The sequence below is a fragment of the Ranitomeya variabilis genome, chromosome 4 (assembly GCF_051348905.1).
Source record: "Ranitomeya variabilis isolate aRanVar5 chromosome 4, aRanVar5.hap1, whole genome shotgun sequence".
Classification (NCBI taxonomy): Eukaryota; Metazoa; Chordata; class Amphibia; order Anura; family Dendrobatidae; genus Ranitomeya; species Ranitomeya variabilis.
In genome coordinates this window covers 205,413,676-205,429,893 of record NC_135235.1, presented here as the reverse complement: position 1 = coordinate 205,429,893, position 16,218 = coordinate 205,413,676, and the positions used below count along the sequence as shown (strand labels likewise).

General features: G+C 42.7%; 1 protein-coding gene across 1 annotated transcript; it reads right to left on the bottom strand.

The window, feature by feature from the left end:
* Positions 1-6,962: 6,962 nt before the first annotated feature.
* Positions 6,963-13,212, bottom strand: LOC143768615 (lutropin subunit beta-like). Its single transcript, XM_077257250.1, has 3 exons — positions 13,190-13,212; positions 7,841-8,009; positions 6,963-7,284 (listed from the first exon to the last, which is right to left on the bottom strand). The coding sequence occupies exons 2-3, from the start codon at positions 8,006-8,008 to the stop codon at positions 7,054-7,056; spliced, it is 399 nt and encodes a 132-aa protein (XP_077113365.1). The 5' UTR covers position 8,009; positions 13,190-13,212; the 3' UTR covers positions 6,963-7,053.
* Between the last annotated feature and the right edge of the window lie 3,006 nt (positions 13,213-16,218).

Here is a 16,218-nt window from a genome sequence, read left to right as displayed (position 1 = left end):
AGCCAGACCCAAGTTCTCTTTGCCCTGAAACCCCTCTTATAAACAGGATTCTGGCTTCAGTGTGATGTGGTGGTGTGGAATGGTTTCTGTATTCACTTGTAGTTCAGGAGTCCTTGTTACCTCCCTGTCCATGAGACCAGACTCAGATGCACACATAACAGAAGACCTTAGGCCCAATTTAACGGGTTACGTTTTACCGTGCCATTCGGATACATGCGGGTGCGGCACACAGTGAGACAGAATCCCCTCCAGGTGATGTTCCCGTTGTCCAATGTACTATCTGTCCTGGACTTCATTGTGCCTGACCTGTCCCCGCTTAAACAGCTCCTCTTGGTACCAGGGATCTCCTATCCAGCATAGCATCTTCCCTCAGACCCAACATCTTTCCCTCTCGCTGGGACCTGACCAGCATGTTCCTCACAGAGCAAACAGAGACATGGCACCTTAGGTCCAACACTGCCCCGTGATCTGCACAAGACTTCAGATGTGTCCTCATACTGTTTGGAAACTTGGCGCTGACAGGACTTTCTTCGCTGCTGCTGTATCACTGCCTTGGAACCTGTTGAACATTGTCACTGTTGAGCACTTCCTCTGACTGACCTCTCTTCCACTTAGGTACCTTCACACTGAACAACTTAACAACGATATCGCTAGCGATCCGTGATGTTGCAGCGTCCTGGATAGCGATATCGTTGTGTTTGACACGCAGCAGCGATCTGGATCCTGCTGTGACTTCGTTGGTCGGAGCTAGAAGGCCAGCACCTTATTTCGTCGCTGGATCTCCCGCAGACATCGCTGAGTCGGCGTGTGTGACGCTGATTCAGCGATGTCTTCACTGGTAACCAGGGTAAACATCGGGTTACTAAGCGCAGGGCCGCGCTTAGTAACCCGATATTTACCCTGGTTACCAGTGTAAATGTAAAAAAAAACCAAACACTACATACTTACATTCAGGTGTCTGTCGCGTCCCCCGGCGTTCTGCTTCCCTGCACTGTGTCAGCGCCGGCTGGCTGTAAAGCAGAGCACAGCGGTGACGTCACCGCTCTGCTTTAGGGTCGGCGCCGCTGACACAGTGCAGGGAAGCGGACGCCGGGGGCCCCGACAGACACCGGAATGTAAGTATGTAGTGTTTTTTTTTTTTACATTTACACTGGTAACCAGGGTAAACATCGGGTTACTAAGCGCGGCCCTGCGCTTAGTAACCCGATGTTTACCCTGGTTACCCGGGGACTTCGGCATCGTTGGTCGCTGGAGAGCTGTCTGTGTGACAGCTCTCCAGCGACCACACAGCGACGCTGCAGCGATCGGCATCGTTGTCTAGATCGCTGCAGCGTCGCTAAATGTGACGGTATCTTAACACCTGACTCTCATCTGGACTCTAAGCCTCTACAGAACTCCTGAACTAGGACGTGATTCCTCTCTTTATCTGATCTAACCCCTTCCCACTATGTGGGCTAAACCCAAACTATGTACCTTTCCTGTTGTGAATTCTGCTCTTGGGTTACCTCCGGTGGTTGTTGGTAGTAATGCAGTTGTCCCTGGGTTGCAGTCCTGGGCAGGTGTCCCTGCTGATTGCAGCTCTGACTGGGATATTTAGGTGTGCAGGATTCATTAGCCCTTGCCAGTTGTCCATTGTTCTTGGAGGTTTTGCATCTCTGTCTGGTTCCTCCTGCCCTGCTGCCAAATCAGCAAAGATAAGTGTCTGGTTTTGCTTCTACAGCACACATGCTGTGTGCTTTACAATTCAGTACTATTCAATGTTTTTTCTTGTCCAGCTTAGACTGTGTTTGGATATTTCAGTCAAGTTGGATTCTCAGGAGATGCAGATATACATTTCATGTCTTTAGTTAGATGGTGGAATTTTTGTATTATCTGCTGTGGATATTTTTTAGGGTTTTAATACTGACCGCTTAGTATTCTGTCCTATCCTTTCCTATTTAGCTAGTGTGGCCTCTTTTGCTAAATCCTGATTTCTGCCTGCGTGTGTCTTTCCTCTAATACTCACAGTCAATATTTGTGGGGGGCTGCCTATCCTTTGGGGTTCTGCTCTGAGGCAAGATAGAATTCCCATTTCCATCTATAGGGGTATTTAGTCCTCCGGCTGTGTCGAGGTGTCTAGGATGTGTTAGGTACACCCCACGGCTACTTCTAGTTGCGGTGACAGTTTAGGGTTTGCGGTCAGTACAGGTTCCACCTACTCCTGAGAAAGTCTCATGCGGCTCCAAGGTCACCGGATCATAACAGTACAACTGGCCCGCCTCGAAAATAAGATCACGGTCAAGTTTCAATACCCTTTACCTCTGCTTTCCGATTTGTTTGCTAGGATTAAGGGGGCTAGTTGGTTTACTAAGATTGACCTTCGGGGGGCATATAATCTTGTTCGTATTAAGCAGGGTGATGAATGGAAAACTGTGTTTAATACGCCCGAAGGCCATTTTGAATACCTTGTGATGCCATTCGGGCTCTCTAATGCTCCATCTGTTTTTCAGTCCTTCATGCACGATATCTTCCGGACTTATCTTGATAAATTCATGATTGTATATTTGGATGACATTTTAATTTTTTCCGATGATTGGGAGTCTCATATGAAACCGGTCAGGATGGTATTTCAGATCCTTCGTGATAATGCTTTGTTTGTGAAGGGGTCTAAGTGTCTCTTTGGAGTGCAGAAGGTTTCTTTTTTGGGCTTTATTTTTTCTCCCTCATCTATAGAGATGGATCCGGTTAAGGTTCAGGCCATTCATGATTGGATTCAACCCACATCTGTGAAGAGCCTTCAGAAATTTTTGGGCTTTGCTAATTTTTATCGCCGTTTCATTGCTAACTTCTCCAGTGTGGTTAAACCCTTGACCGATTTGACGAAGAAAGGCGCTGATGTGACGAATTGGTCCTCTGCGGCTGTCTCTGCCTTTCAGGAGCTTAAACGCCGATTTACTTCTGCCCCGATGTTGCGTCAACCAGATGTTTCTCTTCCGTTTCAGGTTGAGGTTGACGCTTCTGAGATTGGGGCAGGGGCCGTTTTGTCTCAGAGGGATCCTGTTGGTTCCTTGATGAAACCGTGTGCTTTCTTTTCCTGTAAGTTTTCGCCCGCTGAACGCAATTATGATGTCGGCAATCGGGAGTTGTTGGCTATGAAGTGGGCGTTTGAGGAGTGGCGACATTGGCTCGAGGGAGCTAAGCACCGTATTGTGGTCTTGACCGATCATAAAAATCTGATTTACCTCGAGTCTGCCAGGCGGCTGAATCCTAGACAGGCTCGATGGTCCTTGTTTTTTTCCCGTTTTGATTTCGTGGTCTCGTATCTTCCGGGTTCTAAGAATATTAAGGCTGATGCCCTCTCTAGGAGTTTTTTGCCTGATTCTCCTGAGGTCCTTGAACCGGTCGGCATTCTGAAAGAAGGGGTGGTCCTTTCTGCCATTTCCCCTGATTTACGACGGGTTCTTCAGGAATTTCAGGCTGACAAACCTGACCGCTGTCCAGTGGGGAAACTGTTTGTTCCTGATAGATGGACTAGTAGAGTGATTTCTGAGGTACATTGTTCTGTGTTGGCTGGCCATCCTGGTATTTTTGGTACCAGAGATTTGGTTGGTAGGTCCTTTTGGTGGCCTTCTTTGTCGCGTGATGTGCGTTCTTTTGTGCAGTCCTGTGGGACTTGTGCGCGGGCCAAGCCTTGTTGTTCCCGTGCTAGTGGGTTGCTTTTGCCTTTGCCGGTCCCTGAGAGGCCTTTGACGCATATTTCTATGGATTTTATCTCTGATCTTCCGGTTTCCCAGAAGATGTCTGTCATCTGGGTTGTTTGTGACCGGTTCTCTAAGATGGTCCATTTGGTGCCTTTGCCTAAATTGCCTTCCTCTTCTGATTTGGTTCCGTTGTTTTTTCAGCATGTGGTTCGTTTGCATGGTATTCCTGAGAATATTGTGTCCGACAGAGGGTCCCAGTTTGTTTCTCGGTTTTGGCGGGCCTTTTGTGCTAAGCTGGGCATTGATTTGTCTTTTTCTTCCGCATTTCATCCTCCGACAAATGGCCAGACCGAGCGAACTAATCAGACTTTAGAAACTTATCTGAGATGCTTTGTGTCTGCTGATCAGGATGATTGGGTGGCTTTCTTGCCATTGGCCGAGTTTGCCCTTAATAATCGGGCTAGTTCGGCTACCTTGGTTTCGCCCTTCTTTTGTAATTTTGGTTTTCATCCTCGTTTTTCTTCGGGGCAGGTTGAGCCTTCTGACTGTCCTGGTGTGGATTCTGTGGTTGACAGGTTGCAGCAGATTTGGGCTCATGTGGTGGACAATTTGGTGTTGTCTCAGGAGGAGGCTCAACGTTTTGCTAACCGTCGTCGGTGTGTTGGTTCCCGGCTTCGGGTTGGGGATCTGGTCTGGTTGTCTTCCCGTCATGTTCCTATGAAGGTTTCTTCCCCTAAGTTTAAGCCTCGCTTTATTGGTCTAGGATTTTTGAGATTATTAATCCGGTGTCTTTTCGATTGGCCCTTCCGGCTTCTTTTGCTATCCATAATGTCTTCCATAGATCTTTATTGTGGAAATATGTGGTGCCCGTTGTTCCCTCTGTTGATCCTCCGGCCCCTGTGTTGGTTGATGGGGAGTTGGAGTATGTGGTTGAGAAGATTTTGGATTCTCGCTTTTCGAGGCGGAGGCTTCAGTACCTTGTTAAATGGAAGGATTATGGCCAGGAGGATAATTCTTGGGTTTTTGCCTCTGTTGTCCATGCTGCTGATTTGGTCCGTGCCTTTCATCTGGCTCGTCCTGATCGGCCTGGGGGCTCTGGTGAGGGTTCGGTGACCCCTCTTCTAGGGGGGGTACTGTTGTGAATTCTGCTCTTGGGTTCCCTCCGGTGGTTGTTGGTAGTAATGCAGTTGTCCCTGGGTTGCAGTCCTGGGCAGGTGTCCCTGCTGATTGCAGCTCTGACTGGGATATTTAGGTGTGCAGGATTCATTAGCCCTTGCCAGTTGTCCATTATTCTTGGAGGTTTTGCATCTCTGTCTGGTTCCTCCTGCCCTGCTGCCAAATCAGCAAAGATAAGTGTCTGGTTTTGTTTCTACAGCACACATGCTGTGTGCTTTACAATTCAGTACTATTCAATGTTTTTTCTTGTCCAGCTTAGACTGTGTTTGGATATTTCAGTCAAGTTTGATTCTCAGGAGATGCAGATATACATTCCATGTCTTTAGTTAGATGGTGGAATTTTTGTATTATCTGCTGTGGATATTTTTTAGGGTTTTAATACTGACCGCTTAGTATTCTGTCCTATCCTTTCCTATTTAGCTAGTGTGGCCTCTTTTGCTAAATCCTTATTTCTGCCTGCGTGTGTCTTTCCTCTAATACTCACAGTCAATATTTGTGGGGGGCTGCCTATCCTTTGGGGTTCTGCTCTGAGGCAAGATAGAATTCCCATTTCCATCTATAGGGGTATTTAGTCCTCCGGCTGTGTCGAGGTGTTTAGGATGTGTTAGGTACACCCCACGGCTACTTCTAGTTGCGGTGACAGTTTAGGGTTTGCGGTCAGTACAGGTTCCACCTACTCCTGAGAAAGTCTCATGCGGCTCCAAGGTCACCGGATCATAACACTTTCCTTACCCAAACTGCTGCAACTATATCCATATGCCTTGTAATGGACGGCCTTGAGGTTAAACCTCCAGGAAAACAGACACACATCGGCCATAAGAATAAAATTTAAAACTCTTCATCAAAACATTTTACCATAAACATTCACATCAAATATTATTATTTTCTCTTGAACAAACGTGTTACTCTACTCCTCTACACATACATGACAGCTCCCTTCAGACATTCAGATTCCTTGTTTGTTATTCCGGAGAGTCATCATAGAGGTCTCCCTGCCTCTAAGACTACTATTCCTCATTGGTTCCTCATTGGACTAGCTCTATTATTCTGGAAGCGTATCGGGCATAAGACAGAGCACCACCACTCAGGTTTACTGTTAACTTCACCCGAGCAGTGGGGGCTTCCTGGTTTATCAGGCTTCCGGTATAAGATTAGCAAGGCTACTACCTGGTCTTCTCTACATATCTTCTCCAAGTTCTACAGTCCACACCTTTTCCATGGCAGATGCAAGCCTGGGTAGAAAGGAGCTGCAGTTGCCTGGGTTCTGACCTGAGAGATTTGCCTCAATTTTTCTGGTTCTATCTTCTCCCACTCTCGGGACTGGTTTTGGACATCCCATGGTTTCCTGTGTTCCCCAATAAAGAAAAGAAGAATTTGGGTACTCATAAAATCCTTTACTCTGAGCCTTCACTAGGGGACCCAGCACCATCCCCTTGTGCCTCTTTCGGGACAGTGTTGTAATTAATCTAAGTTGCTTCTCCTACTTCTTTCTAACAGATTAGCTTGGTTCCAGTTGGTGGGTGGAACCTGCTGAAGGTAATTTAACTTTTTTTGCCTAGTGTCAGCCTCCTACTGGCAGCAGTATACACTCATGGTTTCCTGTGTCCCCCAGTGAAGGCTCCAAGAAAGATTTTATGGTGAGTACCCAAAAATCATCTTGCTTGTTTGTCTGGTGATCGTCAGCCTGGTGCGACTGCATAATTATTGGGAAATAAGTAACGCTAGGGACAGGGTTACATGCAAAGAATAGGTTAGATTGAGGTAACAATCGGGGCTCATTGAACAATCATTGAAGCTCACATTTGGTTTCATATCCTTATGCAATAGGGTTAGTTCAAAGCTGATGACTGGTCATGTTTCTGTCTGACAGCTCTTTCCCAGCCATTCCATACACATGCACACTTGGCTCGGCCATCCATTTCATGTATTTAGTCATTAGTTAGTTTTTAGTTATATTAATTGGCCAGTGACGCATCTGACTTTCCTTGCTCTTCAGAACATTGAGCACTGTGCAGAATCACTGAGACAAGTCTACAAGATTGAGGTAGTGACTTGTAAAGCACTTTCATTTATTGGGAAGGTGTACATGTTCCATGCATACAATCAATAGGTCCGCTATAAATATATTTATGGTAATAGATTTAATTAGGATTTTGGGGAATTTGCAAGTACAGATTCTATTGCTTTGCCCGTAGCGTTATATTTCTAGGCGGCTCTTCATGCAGACATCGGGCTCGCTGCTCTCCACGGTGCAGTCACTGTAGTCCATCTTGCAGCGGTCACAGTCACAGCTCAGTGCCACGGGGTAGGTGAAGAAGGGGTCTGTGCCAGGTAAGCAGTCTGGAAGTTTAATGGTGTCATAGCGGATATCTTTGTAAGTGCAGATTTGCTGTTTATTTTCTAAAAGCGGAGTTTTGAGCGACAGATCCTGTTAGAAATAATAGAAATACTTTAAAAAAACAGTGATTTTTAATTTCCGCTGAACTGGTTTAGAAATTAATCGAATGATCTTGATGCACTTCAACGGGAATTATGGTAACAAGTGGGCAAAGTTTACTCCTGCGGATGGGAATGTGCCTTTAGGATTGAACTTGTATGCAAAATTAATGTGTTTTTGGTTAAAAAGAACGAAGAGTATAAAGAACGCTGACGCTGCTCTTGCAAATATTGTCTCCCATGCCCACAGGGCCACATGTTTATGATTTTTCAAAGGGAAAATCAGAGAAAGCCACCGCCAAACAGCTCTGGCAGCAGCCTATCTCCTGAAGAAAAAAAGACTCGGACATTAAAATTCAAACTGTGGACCCTTATTTTGCTCGACGGAGGAGAGTTGGGAGGCCATTCATACTTAGATTACCGACTGGTTCGGCCCACTTTAGTGCTTAAGGGGGTCTTTATACCAACCATGATATGTCTTTGGCTTTGTACTCAAAGATGCAAGAAGGGGTTTCATTTATGCCATCAATTCAAAATACAAATCTCACCATTGTAGGACAGTGACCACTGCAGATGGTGGTGGTGAAGACTACGCACACTGGACAGTGGTCCTTCTCAGCAGATACGGTAGCATTAGTAAGATAACATGACCGACGTCCTTGCACAGCAGACAAGTAAACGACCAGAACGTAGGACATCAGATGAGACGTGAACATCCTGTGTTCAAAAAGGCAAAATTATACTGGTGTAGCTGGAGTCGATAAACGCAGTTATTCAGGAAAATTATCGGGATGATTATCCAACACCTTTGCCACATGTTTTATAAAGATTCGTGAAATTTGACTTTTGTAGCCTTTTTTATTTTTTATTTGGATTTGGCGCATCTACCTGGAGAAAGATTTCTGGACAAGTTTTTTCAATTTGGCGCAGTTTTGTGACTTTTGATGCAAAAAAAGTCGCAGAAACTGATCAAAGGCAAAAATAATTTTTTTTTTTCATTTTGGGCTAAATTCAGGAACTACGTATGCCATTTTTAAAAATTTGGCCCAGAAACCATCAGAAAATACCAGGAGACAAAAAAAAATGACTTGAATGAATCACAATTTATGAATTTTAAATTGGAAACAATTTTCCGTTTATAGACGTTCATGGGAAAATAGTGCACATCTATGACAAACCAGGCATATACACTACCGTTCCAAAGTTTAGGGTCAATTAGAAATGTCCTTATTTTTTAAAGAAAAGCACAGTTTTTTCCAATGAAGCTAACATTAAATGATTCAGAAATACGCTCTATACATTGTTAATGTGGTAAATGACTATTCTAGCTGCAAACGTCTGGTTTGTAATGCAATATCTTCATAGGTGTATAGAGGCCCATTTCCAACAACCATCACTCCAGTGTTCTTATGGTACTTTGTGTTTGCTAACTGTGTAAGAAGGCTAATGGATGGTTAGAATACCCTTGTGCAAGTATGTTAGCACAGCTGAAAACAGTTTGGCTGATTAAAGAACCTATAATCCTGACCTTCCTTTGAGCTAGTTTAGAATCTGGAGCATTACATTTGTTCGTTCCATTAAACTCTCAAAATGGCCAGAAAAAAAGAACTTCCATGTGAAACTTGACAGTCTATTCTTGTTCTTAGAAATGAAGGCTATTCTATGTGAGAAATTGCCAAGAAACTGAAGATTTCCTACAACGGTGTGTACTACTCCCTTCAGAGGAGAGCACATCAGGCTCTAACCAGAGTAGAAAGAGAAGTGGGAGGCCCCGCTGCACAACTGAGCAACAACACAAGTACAGTAGAGTCTTTAGTTTGAGAAATCGACGCCTCACAGGTCCTCAACTGGCGGCTTCATTAAGTAGTAGATGCAAAACGCCAGTGTCAATGTCTACAGTGAAGAGGCGACTCCGGGATGCTGGACTTCGGGGCAGAGTGGCAAAGAAAAAGCCATATCTGAGACTGGCTAATAAAAGGAAAAGATTAATATGGGCAAAAGAACACAGACATTGGACAGAGGAAGATTGGAAAAAGTGTTATGGACAGACGAATCCAAGTTTGAGGTGTTTGGATCACACAGAAGAACATTTGTGAGACGCAGAACAACTGAAAAGATGCTGGAAGAGTGACACCATCTGTCAAGCATGGTGGAGATAATGTGATGGTCTGGGGTTGCTTTGGTGCTGGTAAAGTGGGAGATTTGTACAAGGTAAAAGGGATATTGAATAAGAAGGCTATCACTGCATTTTGCAACGCCATGCCATACCCTGTGGACAGCGCTTGATTGGAGCCAGTTTCATCCTACAACAGGACAATGACCCAAAGCACACCTCCAGATTATGCAAGAACTATTTAGGAAAGAAGCAGGCAGCTGGTATTCTATCTGTAATGGAGTGGCCAGCGCAGTCACCAGATCTCAACCCCATTGAACTGTTGTGGGAGCAGCTTGACCGTATGGTGTGCAAAAAGTGCCCATCAATCCAAACCAACTTGTGGGAGGTGCTTCTGGAAGCATGGAGTGAAATTTCTCCAGATTACCTCAGCAAATTAACTGCTAGAATGCCAAAGGTCTGCAATGCTGGAATTGCTGCAAAGGGAGCATTGTTTGACGAAAGCAAAGTTTGAAGGAGAAAATTATTATTTGAAATAAAAATCTTTTTTTCGAACCTTCTCGATGTCTGGACTAGATTTTCAATTCATTTAGCAACTCATTTGATTAATAAAAGTATGAGTTTTCATTGAAAACCCAAAATTGTCTGGGTGACCCTAAACTTTGGAACCGTAGTCTCCTAGTATAATAAATTAGTGAATTTACAGCTCTGGCAAAAATTAAGAGACCACTGCCCAGTTTTATAAAAATCAGCTTCTCTACATGTCTGACAGCTAGGGTTGAGCGACTTTTACTTTTTTAGGATCGAGTCGGGTTTCGTGAAACCCGACTTTCTCAAAAGTCGGATCGTGTGAAATCGGCCGATTATTGTGAAAAGTCGGGGGGCCGACCGAAACACGAAACCCAATGCAAGTCAATGGGGATTTTTTTTTTCTCTCTCTCTCTCCCTCTCTCTCTCTTTCCTCGGACAGTGTAAATTGCTACATTCCTCGGACTGTGTAAATCGCTACATCCAAAACGGTAAGATGGGGTTTATACCCCCACCCCCTGTGACGCTGCAGAAAGCAAGACAAGACCTATGTCATCACGCTGCCCACACTCGTTCATTGGCTGAAAAAATGGCGGTTAAAGCGTCATACGAAACGCGACTTTGGCGCGAAGATCGCCGGCTGCATGGCCGATCCCACACTGGGATCGGCTCGGGTTTCACGAAACCCGACTTTGCCGAAAGTCGGCGACTTATGAAATTGACCGATCCGTTTCGCTCAACCCTACTGACAGCCATTCCATTCCAGTGTCAGTTGAATTCCAACCAGAGGACACCTCATTCTACTTAATGTGCTTCTGATTTTGATTCTATTATGATTAGGTGATTATTTTGAACAATTCTCATTTTCTGAAAAAAAAACAACAATTTTTTTGCTTGGAAATTCGGAGACATGTTGTCAGTAGTTTATAGAATAAAAGAGCAATTTATATTTTACTCAAAAATATACCTATAAAGAGAATCAGACAAACTGAAAATGTTGCAGTGGTCTCTTAATTTTTGCCAGAGCTATATATATATATATATATATATATATATATATATATATATATATATATATATATATGTATGTGTGTGTGTGTATATATATATATATATATATATATATACATATATATATATGTGTGTATATATATATATATATATATACACTCACCGGCCACTTTATTAGGTACACCTGTCCAACTTCTTGTTAACACTTAATTTCTAATCAGCCAATCACATGGCGGCAACTCAGTGCATTTAGGCATGTAGACATGGTCAAGACAATCTCCTGCAGTTCAAACCGAGCATCAGTATGGGGAAGAAAGGTGATTTGAGTGCCTTTGAACGTGGCATGGTTGTTGGTGCCAGAAGGGCTGGTCTGAGTATTTCAGAAACTGCTGATCTACTGGGATTTTCACGCACAACCATCTCTAGGGTTTACAGAGAATGGTCCGAAAAAGAAAAAAAATCCAGTGAGCGGCAGTTCTGTGGGCGGAAATGCCTTGTTGATGCCAGAGGTCAGAGGAGAATGGGCAGACTGGTTCGAGCTGATAGAAAGGCAACAGTGACTCAAATCGCCACCCGTTACAACCAAGGTAGGCCTAAGAGCATCTCTGAACGCACAGTGCGTCGAACTTTGAGACAGATGGGCTACAGCAGCAGAAGACCACACCGGGTACCACTCCTTTCAGCTAAGAACAGGAAACTGAGGCTACAATTTGTACAAGCTCATCGAAATTGGACAGTAGAAGATTGGAAAAACGTTGCTTGGTCTGATGAGTCTCGATTTCTGCTGCGACATTCGGATGGTAGGGTCAGAATTTGGCGTAAACAACATGAAAGCATGGATCCATCCTGCCTTGTATGGAGCATCTTTGGGATGTGCAGCCGACAAATCTGCGGCAACTGTGTGATGCCATCATGTCAATATGGACCAAAATCTCTGAGGAATGCTTCCAGCACCTTGTTGAATCTATGCCACGAAGAATTGAGGCAGTTCTGAAGGCAAAAGGGGGTCCAACCCGTTACTAGCATGGTGTACCTAATAAAGTGGCCGGTGAGTGTATATATATATATATATATATATATATATATATATATATATATATATATATATATATATATATACGTGTATATATAATATATATATATATATATAATGTGTATATATAGAAAAAGAAAACAAAAAGCAGCACCAAAAGAAGACAAAGGGTGCAAAAAATCCTTCCAGGTATGTACCAAACCTCATGCAATTATCCAGAAAAATGAAGGCAGCACTCCAATAGAAAGATGTGGACCTTTCTCAAGCCAGTATATATGTATATATATATATATATATATATATATATATATATATATATATATATATATATATATATATAATATTTATTTATTTATTTTCCTTTTTTTACCGAAAAATATATTACATAAAAAATATGTAATTTCAAAATCCCATTATGCCTTCTCTGTCATAGATTTGCACCATTTTCCCATGAATTTCAATAATTGGAAAATAATTTGCTGGAAATATTTTCTTTTCCCTTCATTTGAATAGGAGATAAGATGCAGTACCAGTAGTGAACACCAAAGAATGTATGGCGCTGCACTGCTCCTGCTCCATACATTATTTACTTTACATTTACTTTCGATGCAGGGGGGGGCCGGGTGTTGGACCCCCCACCGATCCTGATGATATGTCATCAATATGTTTGGTCCTGAACAACCCCTTTTAAAATCTACATCCACATTGATTTTATTGGTCCCAATGCGTAGAAAAGGAAGCAACTTTGCAAATAGTCTTGAATTCAAAACTCATTAGTGCTTTGTGTCTTTTGAGCTGATCTATACCTATACATTATTTTCAGTCTAATCCTGTAGGCCTACTCTTTTTTATACGCTTCCTGCGTTAGGAACCTGACTACGCACAGAGTTTGTAGTCTGTTGCCATGGAGACCTGAAGATTCTAAATATATACAAATGTAGATACATTCTTAAATGAGACCAATTGCAATTCACTTTAAATGAAAACTATATTTACGAAAGTGAATATAAATATTTATCTGCCCCAAATTTGGAAAATGATCATCAAAGGCCAACATAATCTAATGGGGGTCCTTTAGTGCCTTGCCCGTCCGGAGAGACTAAGTCCAGTATACATAGGCCAGTAAGCATTTTCTTTAAAAACGCTGCACCTCCCGATACCACTGCAGGCAAACAACGCATAGACGGTCTCATCACTATTGAGGCCACTTACCTTGCAGCAAGGAGCTGAAGACTAACTAGGTGGGCCGATGCATTCAGCTTGTACAAGTCCCCATTTAAATATTCACGTATGACCCAGCCCCATCTGTCATGGCCACAGCTTGTGGGGGTGTGAAGGCTGAATGGATCTTTTTTTTTTTTCATTTTTCTCCGAAGCAGATTAGTGAATTATTACCGAGATGTTAAATAAATCTTCCCTATCCTGAAATGAATGACTGCGCTAATCCACAAGGACCATTGTGTCCAACCAGACATATGTGATGGTTTATGCATCTCTATGAAAAAAAAGACAGAGTAATTGCTTTCTTTTGGCAATTTTATATTTGGACACTTTTTTTCTTTTTCATACTTTTTTGAATTCCTAGAAATTCTTAATCATTGTTTGCTTTAGACCTTGGTACCCTCATCCTTTACAAATCTTGGAAAAAAAAACTGTAACCTGTTCTAAAGAACTAAACCGAAGATGTAAGAGATAATTATGGTACTCTGCTGCACCCCACCATTGCCCCGGCGTAGCTTCTGATTATAGGCAGAGGGGGCAAATGCTTTTGGGTCCTTCACAGCCCTCCAATGACAAGTCTCTGAGTCTTGCTTTAAAAAAAATGAGCTGAGCACTGATTTTCAGTGTTAGGCAGTGTATGGCGGTGTTATTATTCGAGCACTGTATGGTACTGTTATTTATGTATCATATAAACTTCAGCATTCTAGTGGTCACTTATGCTTTAACCAAGGTTTAGCAAAACTTCCAAAAAGTATATGCATGGATTAAAGTAATAATTTTTTAAATTTGGTTTAATTAAAATCTTTGCACTTTTAGGTTCTGTGCGGAGTCTGGCTGTGTCTGACACCCAATTTCCTGCTCCCCCAGCTGTAGGATCTAATGCAAGGTGCTTACTCTATATTGACATTTTAGAACTTCAGTGCAGAGTAAAGTGTGGACCGTCCAGCTTCATCTGCCATGTTGTTTCTGCTTGAAAAAGTCCACTTGCTGGCCAAAACGCTTTTATGATGTATTTTGGATGGATAAAAGAATAGAATCATTTGTCTGGTGCCTTGGAAATAATTTGATTCTAGGTTAAAGGGGTTGTCCACCTTTCATTGACTTTAAAAAAAAAATCATTTTGTGCTTAAATGCATTTATTTGGGGCTAAAAATCATTTTTGCTATTTGGTTTCATTAAAATGTTGCACTGTTTGGTTCCGTGGGGAGTCTGGCTGTATCTGACACCCAGTTTCCTGCTTTCACAGCTGCTTTCACAGCTGCACAATCTAATGTAATGTCAATTCACAGTAAAGTGTGGACCACTCACACGACTATATCTATAAGCAGTCCAGAAATAGTGTAAGGGGATGTCCACTTTTGGGGATTTTGTCTTTTTTTTTGCAATTTGGGTTAATTTAAAATATTTCACCATTTGTCTTTTACAGGCTTTTTGTTACCCTGTGTATTAAACTTTGATGTGGTCAAATTACCCGAGAGCAGCTAAAGCAAATGACAGCTAAGAGCTATAAACTATCCCATTGGGTCGTCAGAATGAGCTCACTGACTGATTTTCAGTTAACTCATTCTGCAGCCAGCAAAAGGCCCTGCAACACAGAAGATACAGAAGGCAAAAAGTGCAACACTTTTAATTAAATACAATTATAAAAATGATTGTGAACTTTATCATTACATCATCCAATGGAGTCGCCTGGAGGCCCGGAGGAGTCCCCAGGCCTCATATGGCTCGCTCCAAATATCTTTTAGTTACATTAATGCCTTTCATGGTTGAGGAAACGAGTATTACTGGGTATTACATAACGGGTGTTATTTTCCCTGCGCAGCCTTGGTCCTAGCTGTATCCTCAGGTACTGGGTGTTCTGTGTGGGAGGCTGTAACCAGAGAAGCTGTTTCAGCTGATAAATGTGTTAAGACCTTAGATATCCACCTTGGGCTAAAATTGAATCGGGGACCCAACGTGTACTTACTGGTTTTCTAATGATAAAGGGATTTCCTTAAATCAGGCTTATGTTAAATGTATTTTTTTTTTTTACAATATAAAAAAATTACAATTTTCACACTGGCCACACTGTTATCTACTGTATATAGAGGTGTTATCAGTCATTGTACAGGAGGAGGTGAGCTGTGACATCACCTATTGTGAATGGTGGATCCTGTGTTGTCTACTGTATATAGAGGTGTTATCAGTCATTGTACAGGAGGAGGAGGTGAGCTGTGATATCACCTATTGTGAATGGTAGATCCTGTGTTATCTACTGTATATAGAGGTGTTATCAGTCATTGTACAGGAGGAGGTGAGCTGTGACATCACCTATTGTGAATGGTGGATCCTGTGTTATCTACTGTATATAGAGATGTTATCAGTCATTGTACAGGAGGAGGAGGTGAGCTGTGATATCACCTATTGTGAATGGTAGATCCTGTGTTATCTACTGTATATAGATGTGGCATCAGTCATATTATAAGTCTAACATTTAGCCTAGTAGCCAGTGTGAAAATTGCAAGATTTTGTAATGCAGATCGTGGTATTGAAAACTGAAAAAAGACATAATCAAAATTTGTATTCGTTTTCTACGGAGTTGTTCTATTTCTTTTTTTCATCTTGTTCAGATGCCATAATGACTTCTCACAGCCACAGCTTGTCTCTGCAGGCTTACATAGTCTCCGTTCTTCTGCACTACATCCCCACACGATGCCCTTAAAAATAGCAGTGTCATTATAATTCTCCTGAACAAAAATATCTTCCCTACGTTGAGTCCCTGAATAAATAATTGCCTCTCACTATATTCCCTGCATCAAATATGACCCCCACACTATCCCTCTTATGATACATGCCCTCCACATTGCCCCCTTCTTTCCATACTGTGCCCCCCACATCACACTCCTCCCTACTGTCACCTCCTGGCTGTGCCCTTACACTGTTCCCCATGCTACCTCCCCCCCCACACACTACTCGGTCTCTATTTTGTGCCCACTCACACTTTTCTCCCCCAATACTGTATCCTCACACTATTCCCTTCA